This window comes from Phocoena phocoena, chromosome 20 (genome assembly GCF_963924675.1).
Source record: "Phocoena phocoena chromosome 20, mPhoPho1.1, whole genome shotgun sequence".
NCBI classification, from domain to species: Eukaryota; Metazoa; Chordata; class Mammalia; order Artiodactyla; family Phocoenidae; genus Phocoena; species Phocoena phocoena.
In genome coordinates, this window is record NC_089238.1 from 2,997,828 (window position 1) to 3,008,741 (window position 10,914).

Below are 10,914 nucleotides of genomic sequence, written 5' to 3' on the forward strand. Positions count from 1 at the left end.
CCGGCCGCACCCCTCCCCATCCCCAGGTCCAGTTTCTCTCCGGGGAGGCAGGGTCGGGGATGGGGGGAGATGGTGTAGTGTGAGTGGGCCCCAGGAGGGGGAAGGACGCTGGGGTGGGGGCAGGGGTCCCCCACTTCACATGCACTCACAACACTGGTGGCCCAGGGAGCAGGAATGGGGGAAGCCCCCTTCCGCCCTGGATTATAGGAGGAAGGGATTAGTGTTGGGGGCTGGGGGTCCCTGGGGCATCATGGGGGGCAGGCCAGGGCCCCCGCCAAGGGGAGAGATGTACGTCGGTGGCGCTCCAGCGACCGGGGGCACGGGGCTGAGCCGGAGCTGGTTCAGGGTGAGTGTCGCGGGGGGTGCGGGCTGGAAGGGGTTGGTGATGGAGGGGCCGGTGGCCGGGCCTCCTGCAGGGGGAGACGACAGGGAGCGGAGTTGAGTCAGGGGTCTGCCGGGTGGGCCAGCACCCCTGCTCCCGGGCCACACTCACCGCTCGGCAGGAAGGGGTTGGAGGCCTTGGCTCCTGGCGGCGTGGGGCCTGGCCGGCTCACCAGCGAGTCCAGGTCTACCAGGGCGGCATTGGGCCCCAGGAACGACTCAGGGGTCTTCCGCGTGGGCGGCGTGGGCGTCGGGGCGGCTGCAGGTGGGGGGCTCCCCACAGCTTCGGCCAGAGAGCCCCCAACCCCACTCATGTCGAAGGCACCGGGACTACGAGCGGGCACCTCTCCAGCGAGCAGCTCCAGCTCCCCTGAAAGGGGCCGCAGAGGGGGTTCAGGGGAGAGGCTGCCGTGGGGACCCTGAGGAGGCGGCCCCAGAGTCAAACCATGCGGGTGTGAGGCCAAGAGGCAAAGCCGGGAGGACCGCTCTCTGACAGCCTCCAGGTCGGGGACCGACCCCAGCGGGTGACAGCAGAACAGCACCGCTTTCGGGAAGCTCACACGACAGGTCACGACTGCGCCGAGGGGACGCGCGGGGGGACAGTGGCAGGTGCCCACCGTCCCAGGAGACTGGGTGATGTGCCATTAGCGTGAGGCCTGATTTTTTGTTTCTTAAGATTAAAGAACCCCATCTGCTACTGAAAGACATGCACACATGTAGCTGAAGAGAAGCCTGGAAGAGTGAGACCTGCAGACTGGATGGCAACCTACGGTCAGCCTGGGGTGGGGGAGGCACTAGTACCAGGCCTGCTCCCTCCACAAAGCCTGCTGCACTCGAAGACGCAGAAAAACCAAGGGCCCAGAAGGAATGTTACCCAGGGCGGGGAGGTGGGCACTATGAAGAGAGCCCCCAACACCACACAGACTCGGGGTCTCACCTCGAGGACAAGCCCAGGGACAACCTGCAGACACAAGGGCCAGCCCGGACTCTGGCCGGAAGACAGGTGCTCGGAGCTCCAGGAAGAGGGGCGCACAAACGCCCCTGCCCCAGGACGCCGGTGGGCAGGTGAGGAAAGGCGTGCGGTCCCCAGAGGGAGGGGCAGCCATCAGGCCAGTCCAGGCGCCACACCGCCCGGAGGCCCCCAGAGTCTGCACTGCACTCCAAGAAACATTCCAGGGTGACAGCAGCATTTGGGGAAACTGGAGAAAGGGAATCTCTGTACGATTTATGCACCTCTTCTCTAAGTCTGAAGTTATTTGAAAACAAAGTAAGAAGTTCCTCTTTACGATGGGTGAACGACCAGCTCCACCTCGGTCACGCTGTTTTAAGAGCCCTGGGGGAGCCCTGGGGGCCGGGCCCACCTGGGGACTGCAGCCATCCTGCTGTGTCTCAACCCGCAAGCAGCCGCCCAGCCTGGAGGACAGGCCTCCTGGGCTTGGCGGGGACACTCACCCGTGCTGCTCCCAGAGGCGGGCAGGGCTGTGCGCAGTTGCTCGAAGTCGGAGAACTCGTCCGGCTCCGTGTCAAACCCCCCGACCGCTGTGGGGTCAGGGTGTGCCCTCAGCTTCCCCAGGGGCCCAGGTGACGCGACTCCTCCCACACTCGAGGCCCGGCCCCCCCGGGCCACCCCCCAGTACCTGCGGTGCCATTGGCGCTGGGCTTGGTACGGGACCCCCCCCAGGGGTCTGAGAAAGCCGGGGCCGGGGCCCAGGGATCGGAGCCTGGGGGTCCGCCGACTGGGGCCCCGCCTGCGTGAGGAAGAAAGCAGGTGAGGGGCTGGCAGCCCACCCCGCCCCCCAAAGCCAGGCAGCCCTGAGGCTTCAGGCCCCTCCCCAGCTGGCCCCTCCCACCATGTCCCCACTCTCCAGCCCTGCGGCTCACACTGCCAGGCACCCCCTTCTGGCAAAGCCCCCCTCAGCCTTGAGGCCTCCAGAAAGCCCCCGAGAGGCCCCCGGCCAGGGTGGGGTGAGGGGTCTCATGTGTGCCTCTCACCCAGGCCCCCCCCTGCCTCCTACAGCCCCCACAGCCGCTGGGCACCCACCCCCCAGGCACCCCAGGACTGCACGCCACACGCAGGGCCAGGGAGGCAGTGGGCACTCACCATCTGAGCTCCCCCACGGGTCGGGGGTAGGTCCTTCTCCAGCCACAGGGGCCGCAGTCCCACCCCAAGGGTCAACCGGGGGCCCCGCGGGGGCAGCAGGCCTCCAGGGGTCCCCGGAGGCCGGTGTAGGAGCCGGACCACCCCAGGGATCAGCAGCGGGAGGCACAGGGGGTCCCCCCCACGGGTCTGAGGTGGGGGCCGCCGCGGGGAGGGCAGCAGCCACGGGCACTGGGCCCCCCCAGGGATCCGCGGCCTGCGGAGCAGCCGGAGCCGTGAAGACGTCAGCAAGATCCATGAGGGACGACTGCAGGGAAGAAAGAGGACAAAGAGAAAATGCGGAGCGGGGCAGACCCCGACCGAGAGAGAGAACGCCGGAGGAGACGGGACAGCCACACAGCAGAAAGGGCAGTGGGAGCCGGGTGTCAAGGTGAGGCAGACCTAGCCAGGGGACCTCCTAGCGCCCAGAGAGGACGGGAGCGGGGGCAGACGCCCAGCTGCTTGCTCCTCTGACACGCTCCACCCTGTCCACCTCCCCACCCGCCCCGGCCCTCCTCCCCGCAGCCCCTCCGTCCACTCTCCGCACAGCAGTCGGCTGGCTCTGCAACACCACACACCCGCTTCCCACCCAGCCCAGGTCACTGACCAGTCCCCGACGGAGTGAGGACAAGGGCCGCAGCCGCCGCCCTCGGCCCCGCACCCGCAGCTCACCACGCGCGTCCCAGGGGTAGCCCAGCTCGCTCTGGGTGGGAGGTGCCTCCGCAGACCCTGCACACCCCTTCCCGGGGCAGGGGAGCAGGCAGGGCAGGACCGAGATCCTCCTGGGCTGCGTCGGACACTGATGGGGCCTCTGGCCAAGGCCGGCCTGGACACGCTATTCCGCCAGTCCGCCCGCCCACCCAGGCCCGGCCTGGCGCCCACACTCACCTCCTCCTGGCCCACAGTCTCCCTCTTGCTCTCCTCGATGGCCATCTGCAGCCGCAGGTCATCCCCACGGCGGATCCGCTCCTCCTGTTCCGGCCAGAAGCAGCAGGCAGGGGAGGGGTCAGACTCTGAGCGACGGGGCTGACACTGCACTTCCCCCTACCCCACCCCGAAATGGACAGCCCCGAACCCTCCCACCCAGACAATGGCGACTGAAAATTAAAATGGGATGCGGACGATGTGTGGGATGGGGTGGGACACGGGGTCTCAGGCCGGGGCGGGGGGGACGATGACGGTTGGGTGCTGTGCAGGGGCCAGGACAGGACGGGCTGGGCCGGGCCGGGCTGCTCTAACGGGCTGGGGAAGCACAGGGTGCCTGACTCTGGGTGTTTTCTGCAGGGGGTGAAGGTGGTGGAGCCCTGGGGCTGTGATGGAGAGAGAGAAGGGCACCCTCACCACCCAGAGCAGCCACAAGGCATCTGCTTCACATGCCGGGTATCCTTCCGGGGACCCATTAGACACAAGGTCCCACTGAAAACGCTGCAGCAAGGATGTGTGGGGGTGGGGCCCTTCAAGGTGAGAGGAGGCGGGGACCTGGGGAGGGTCTCAGGGGAGCCTCGGGGTGGGGAGGCTGCTCTGACCTTATCGTGCTCCTCACGGCTCAAACTAAGGGCTAGCTGGAGCTGGACGTCATCCTCGGGGCCGCAGGACGGGGGCTGGGGGAGAGAGAGTGTGAGGGGCTGGGGGAGACAGGTGGGGCCCAGAGGCGGGGAGAGAGAGACGAGCACACACAAGGATGGAGACAGAGAGCCAGGCTCGGGCAGAGCAAGAGACACACACACAGACGTAGTCCCCGAACTGGTGAAGAACAGCAAAGAGACAAGCCTGGGGTGTGGGTGGGAGCCGGGCTGGGCAGGGCCAGGAAGGCCAAGCACCCAGAGAGGAAAGGGAGCGGGGAAAGACGGGGCAGAGGGCGAGCAGAGGAGAGGAGGGAGACCGGGAGAGGAGGGGCAGGCAGAGGCTGAGGGCGAGGCGTGGAGACGGACAGCAGAACGGCGGTCAGCCCCGTGCCCTGTGGCCCGGCCGTACCTGGTCGGCCTCCTCCTTGCTCATGGCCAGGGCCAGCTGGAGCTGCAGCTCCTCCTCCCCGCTGCTCTGCGGCCAGGCCTGCTCTGCCTCGGGCGGGGGCCCCGAGCCCACGGCTGCGGAGGAGGCTGAGGGGACACACATGCTGAGGCCCAGATGGAAGAGGGGACCCCACGGCCCAGGCAGCCAGGCTGGCAGAGCCTGAAACCCCCCACCTCCCCTCGGGCCTGGCCTCCCTCCCCCAAGATCCCCAGTGGGACCCAGACCCCAGGCTCCGTGGTCAGGGAGGGGGTGTGGTGTGCATGCAAACCCACGGAGGGGTGCGGTGGCCCTACCTGCAGGAAGGACAGGGTCAAAGGAGGACAGCCCTGATGGCCCAAGACAAAAGTCTGCTGATAAAGAGGGAGGGCCCTGGGGAACCTCTGAGCCCGTGAGCTAAGTTCCTGCACCGGGTCAGAGATGCCTTGTGGCCTGTCTCAGGGCCCCATCTCAGGCCCCAGGGGGACGGAGGGCCTTCCTCCCTGGTCCCCAGGTGCGAAAGCCCCCAGTGGGGAGCCTGGAGCCTTGGTCTCCAGGGCCGGGGCCCCATCCCGGGACAAGGGGCGAATGAGGAAAGGATGGAGACAAGACATGGGCCCAGACAGGAGGGAGCGCCCAGCCTTCCCTCAACGGGCCAGGCTCGCTCCTGCCGGCCAGGGAGCGCTCGCCATCACACGTTGCCTCTCCATCCTGACCACCTACCAAGACACCACCTCCATCACCTGGAAACTGCTTGGGCCTCCTACACGGTCCCGCCTCCCCAGACCCCCACCCCCACCCCCATCCAAGAGCTGCCAGGTAGAGCTGCCAGGCCCACCTCTCGGCATTACTCCCATCTCTACCCTTCCCGCTTCAAACGCACAGACGGCTTCCACCTGCGCTCACGACACCACTTGGGGAATGTTTCTACCTTCGACACCCAGCCAGTCCCAGCATAAAAGGCCCTTCCCAGGAGCACTCAGGATCCTGCACACCCATATATAAAACTGAAAGCTTCCCGACACAGCTGGACCTCCCATCACGGAGGACGCCCTTTCTATCTCCTCTATGTCACCTCTTGTCCTCCTAATCACTGGTCGCCACCCAGCACCTACACTTCCTCCAAGTCCCCCTCACCACCGCTCTGGCCCTCCTCCGTCCTGTGCAGCCACCTAGGGCCTCAGCCCCCTGCCCTCTGCCTGAGCACAGCTCCCGCGGTGACAGCAACCTCCTCCGGGCCGCGCACCCCCTCTCGGGCACAGGCCAGAGGGGGCACGCAGGTGAAGGGCCCGGACACCCTGGCTCACCCGTGGCGGTCTGTGCCAGCTTCTCCTTGGTCTTGAGCGCGTGGGCACGCTCCTCCCGCAGCCGGTCCTCGTCGCGCAGCAGGGCCACCAGCTGCTTGGCCTTCTCGCGCACGTTCACACCCTGGTCCTTGCCGTCACGGTCCACGTATTGGAAGTCCTTCAGCGTCTGCACGGCGTACATGTTCTCCTTGCACTGCTGCGACACGCGCTCCGAGCCCGTCTTGATGAGGTACTCCATCAGCGTCATGGCCTGCAGGGGGGACGCACTGTCACCCGAGGCCCAGCTCACCCACGCCCTCTGCAGCACGAGCTGCCACCGGGATGGACCTTGAAAACACCACGCGGGGTGGCCGAAGCCGGGCCCCAAAGAGCAGAGTGTGCGGGAGTCCATTCACAGGAGATGTCCGGGCGGGCAAATCCACAAAGTGTGCCCGGGGACTTGGGGGTGACTCTCAGTGGGATAGGGAGATCCCCCCTTATGTCCAGGGGGACGAAAATATTCTGGAACTAGGTGGGGTGATGGCTGCACAACACCACCAAACTGTGCACTTTAAAAGGGTGAACCGTGTGTTCCGTGACCTACGCGCATCTCAATAAACACCGGGAAAGGGGAGACGGCCGCTGCATCACCGCAGCCCACGTGGGGATCGCCAAGCGATCGGTGCAGACCCTGCCTTGTTCATTAAAACGAAGATCTAAGGTCGCACAGCCGGAAGGCAGCTTGTTAGGTCCCGCTCAGGGTGCCCAGTGCACGACACATCCGCCCGCTTTCTCTAGCACCTGTGAGTCTGGAAAGTGTCACCCCACGCGTAAAGTTTCACACCACCCGGGCACAATCTGAACACAATGGCGGAGGAGGGAGATGCCGTGCAGGCAGGGCCCGTCCAGGCCTGGGGGCCCCGAGGGAGGACCACGCGGGCAGGGAAGTGGGAACACCCTTTGGGATCTTCTGCATTTTATGACATGGGAACAAATCCCTTTTCAGCAAGGTTTAATAGGAAATACCCCCCCACTCCTCACCCCAGGCAAGGCCTTTGTGGTCTGAAGAGCCTGGAATCCAGGCAGTCTGGGGAGTGAGGCGAGGGGTCCTGGCCCCTTTCAGGCTCTGTGGGAGGCCATGGCCACTGTCCGCAGGAAAAGGGAACACCTTAGATTTTGCAGGTGACACCAGGGGCCTCCCAGAGTTCCCAGACCCACCCAGGGCTCCTAGGTCTAGAGCAGAACAAAACAGAGAGGGAGGGGCAGGCCACCCCGGGGAAGCTGTCTGAACCGCAGCGGAACAGGGAATCTGCCAGGGTCACGTCTCCTCAGGCTTCCCAGGGAGGCTGACCTGTATCTGGCATGGGTCCTGAAGGTGTGTTGACACTATTCACCTCTGTAATTAGAGATTAGTTTTTAACTGACCGAGAGATGTTTACGCCTTAGAGGAGAACGGAAAGAAGTAAAAGCACATCCGCGTGTGGAAGGCAGGCTCCAGAACCCCTGGGCCAGCGGTGCTTTGGAATTCAGAATTTTCACGAGTTCGCGCCATAAAGACTGCACACACCACGTGTAACGAAAGTCCCCCAGAGGAGGGTGACACCAACGGTCGCACTCTGTGGGACCCTCAAATGCCAGGTAATCCACCTCACCACAGTCCAGATGGGGCCTTGGTGCCAAATGCCTTTTGAAAACTTTCGTTCTCAGAGCTCTGGGGACTTTGGAACTCCAGTTTAAAGACTGTGAACATGGAAATAACCCAAACACCCCACAGGGGGGAAAGAAATACACACATATGAGCCGTGGGGTGTTCATATGACAGGAGCCCCACACACACAGCCACGTACGTGAACGAGTGGCTGCTCCAACACGTCAACCCCCCAGACGTGACGGCGAACAAAGACAAAAGACAGCAGGCACCAAGGCTCACAGGCCACAGGACTCCACGCCTGGAACAATCTCGGCAGACGGAAGGCCGGGCACGGTGCCTCCCGGGGCCACATACTCTATCTCCACCTGGGCAGTGGCTACAAAGGGGTGCACACACCTAAGAGCCAGCTGGGCTGTGCACTTAGAACATGCGCCTCGATGGAAAACATCACAGGTTTCCAAAACGGCCTGGTCCAGGATGTCCCGGGCCATCAGAATGCGAGCATCCTCTTAAACAGGGGTCAGCAACCTTTCTCTGTAAAGGGCCGGGTGATAAACCCGTCAGCATTTCAGGCCGTGCACTCCCGGTCCTGAGAGCTCAGCCCTGCACCAGGCCACGTGTGATAAAGCTTTACTTACAAACATAGACGCAGGGCCAGGTGTGATGCGTGGGCTGTATTTTACTGACCCCTGCTTTCAGGAATAAAGACTGAGACCCTGCACTCCTCAGCGAAGTCAGGTGACACAGCCCGGAGTCAAGAGGGTGGGCTCAGGGATGGCCCTCTCAGCCCCACCACAGCGAGGGCGGCCCTGAACCTCTGCATCTCAGTTCCCCCACCTGGAAGAAGTACCTCTGCTGCTCTCCGCCCACAGGCACCGGTCACAAAGAACCTGCCACCTGTGGCCTCTCAGGACTCACCTCCCCTCGCACACCTGGCCCGGCCCCCTCCCCACCCAGCTTCTGCCCCTCCCCCCAACCTCACACAAAGGCTCCCCAGCTCCCCCTGCCCTTTCCCTTCACAAGAAATGACTCAATCGAATCCAAGATCAAGACCCAAGCGTGGCTTGTAGGGAGGGGCGTGGAAAGGAGCCAGAGCAAACGGGCCTCAGATCCCGGCTGGAACATAAGCAGCGCCACCTCTCCAGGCCTCAGGCTCCTCGTTCTGGAACCCACCAGGGACCCACCCCAGCCTCCGGAAGACAGACATGCCCCAGTCCGCGTCCACGAGACCAGGGGCCTCACCCACCTTGCCCACCCCCACATACAGAGCAGGCCCTCAACTGCCATTTTACCGAAGGAACAGCGACAGAAGGACTCACCAACACCCCTGGGCCCCAGGAGTCGGACTCTCCCACAGAGGGAGGTCCCGGGACTGGCCTGAGGCCGCAGTGCTGGGGGTGGGGCCTCGCCACCTGCCCCAGCCCAGGCCCTTTACCACTTCCTGACCCACCTTGAGACGCCAGGCCCCAGGTCCCCAGAACAGCAGTCAAACGAGAAACCCACCCACTGAGCGCTGCCTGCAACCGAGTTCCCTTTACCCAAAGCCTGTGGTCTGTCCTTCTGTCCGTTCACTGGATCGGGGCGTGTGTGTGTATCACTGGGGGCACTTTAGCCACATTTATCAAAATGGCACAGGCACATGCCCAGAAATTCCAGTTCTGGAAAATGGCAAACATACACGGACATTCATGGCTGTCTTGTTTGTAAAAGCAGAACACTGCAAACAACTTAAAATTCCAGCACCAGGTAGCTGGCTACGTCAATTATGATCAACGCAGACAGCAGACAGGAAATTGTTTAAAAAAAAGAAAGAGTGACAAGTCTTTGTTATCCTGATGAGAAACGATCCCTAACACGTATGCCTGTTTTCCTTTTTAAAAGTAGGGAATGACTTCCACACGGTAAAATTCACTCTTCCTTACACACTGCTTAGCGCTCTGGTAACTGCATACAGCCACAGGACCACCGCTGCAACGAAGATACAGAACCAGTCCGTGGCCCCCAAAACTGCCCGGAGCTGCCCACCTGCCTGGACCTCCACGCACAGATCACCAGAGAGGACAGAAGCTGGGGACACGGCCGCCTCTGAGGGCGGGGTGGACACTGGGCACCCACTTAGGCCTTCTAAGTGGATCAGTCTTGAGAACGTGCCACTTCTTCAAAAACCACAAGGACCAAAATTCTTTGTTGCCTTCACTAAACAAGAGAGAAGTTTACATAAATTACGTAAAGACAGAACTCCAGCTCCTCTTGGAAACCAGGAAGGCGGCCCAGCTCTGGACGCCCCCTGGTGGGCATGCCCCCACCCAGCTCTGCACCCCGCACTGACCTTGTAGACGTGCCGCCAGTTCTTGCCGTGGTCGTTGAGCCGCTTCCAGATCATGCTCATGATCTCCGAGAAGGCGACGACGTTGTAGGTGAGGTCAGCAATCTCAGACATGAGGGAGCTGGACGGGCCCCAGGGGTCGTTGCTCGTGGCCTCCCGAACCTTGATCTCGGCCTCCGAGTAGTTGTGGACGATGTTCTTCATCTGGCGCCGCAGTGAGGAGGTCGACATGGTGGCTGGCGGTGGGGAGGGGGGCAGGCCCCCCGGGGCGTGCAGAGACGGGGCGGAGGGAGGCCGCGGCAGGGACTGCCAGGTCACCGCATCTGGGGAAAGGAGAGGACCTTTGGGAACACAAACAGGATCTGCGGCCACCCGGCTCCCCGCTGCCTGCGGGGTGGAGGACCAGGTCCCCACTGTGGCCTGCGAGGCTCTGGCCCTGGTTAACCTCGGCCTTAGTCACCCCATCCACCTTTCAGTTCCTCAGTCGTGCCCAGATCCTTCCCGCCAGGGCGCGGCTCAGCGAGGCAGAGCGTGCAGTGGCAGGCCACAGGCCTGAAGGAGGCGCACCCCAGCCACCACTTCCCGCAGCGCAGTGATCTCTGTGAGACGGCGCTTCATTCGGAGTCCAGAAAACTGGAGGGAGGCTGCTGCACAGGAAACGCGCTATCCACGTGGGTGGTGTCAAGAGACAGTCCCCCTCACGAGGTCCTCGCACCCACCCGCGGGCTCCGCTGGAACACCCCACCCCGACACCACAGCCACCATTCCCCAGGGGGCCTCGTCGGTAGGCTCACTCGCCCTGGTGATTTTCTACTCGTTTGTCTGACTCTGTGGCTGAGGCCGCCCTGAGAGCCCCATGGGGGCAGAGACCACGTTTGTCTGGACGTGGCTTTTCCCTTCAGAGGAGCTGACCAGGAAGAGCCATTCAATAAACCGTGCAGGAAGGAAGGGAAGGAGGGAGGGCAGGAAAGACCTCTGGAGCAGGAGTGAGGGGGGCAGAATCCGCTGCAGAAACAAGGACACACAGGGAGGAGGCCGACAAAGGGAGCAGAGATAGACAGGAGGGAGTATGCCAGGGGGACGAGGTGTCCCAACGCGGAGGCTCGCGGAGGAGAGATAAGGAACAAGCCCGCTGGCTAGGCCC

The 10,914-nt window shown here is 63.4% G+C and overlaps 1 protein-coding gene across 2 annotated transcripts; it reads right to left on the bottom strand.

Moving 5' to 3' along the window:
- Nucleotides 1-201: 201 nt before the first annotated feature.
- EPN1 (epsin 1) lies at nucleotides 202-10,001 on the bottom strand. Of its 2 annotated transcripts, XM_065898833.1 has the most exons (10): nucleotides 9,774-10,001; nucleotides 5,815-6,064; nucleotides 4,493-4,617; nucleotides 4,045-4,119; nucleotides 3,407-3,490; nucleotides 2,483-2,786; nucleotides 2,019-2,129; nucleotides 1,834-1,920; nucleotides 494-751; nucleotides 202-410 (listed from the first exon to the last, which is right to left on the bottom strand). In XM_065898833.1, the coding sequence occupies exons 1-10, from the start codon at nucleotides 9,999-10,001 to the stop codon at nucleotides 202-204; spliced, it is 1,731 nt and encodes a 576-aa protein (XP_065754905.1). The 2 variants fall into 2 exon arrangements, with proteins under 2 accessions (XP_065754905.1, XP_065754906.1); XM_065898834.1 differs by lacking the exon at nucleotides 4,045-4,119.
- Between the last annotated feature and the right edge of the window lie 913 nt (nucleotides 10,002-10,914).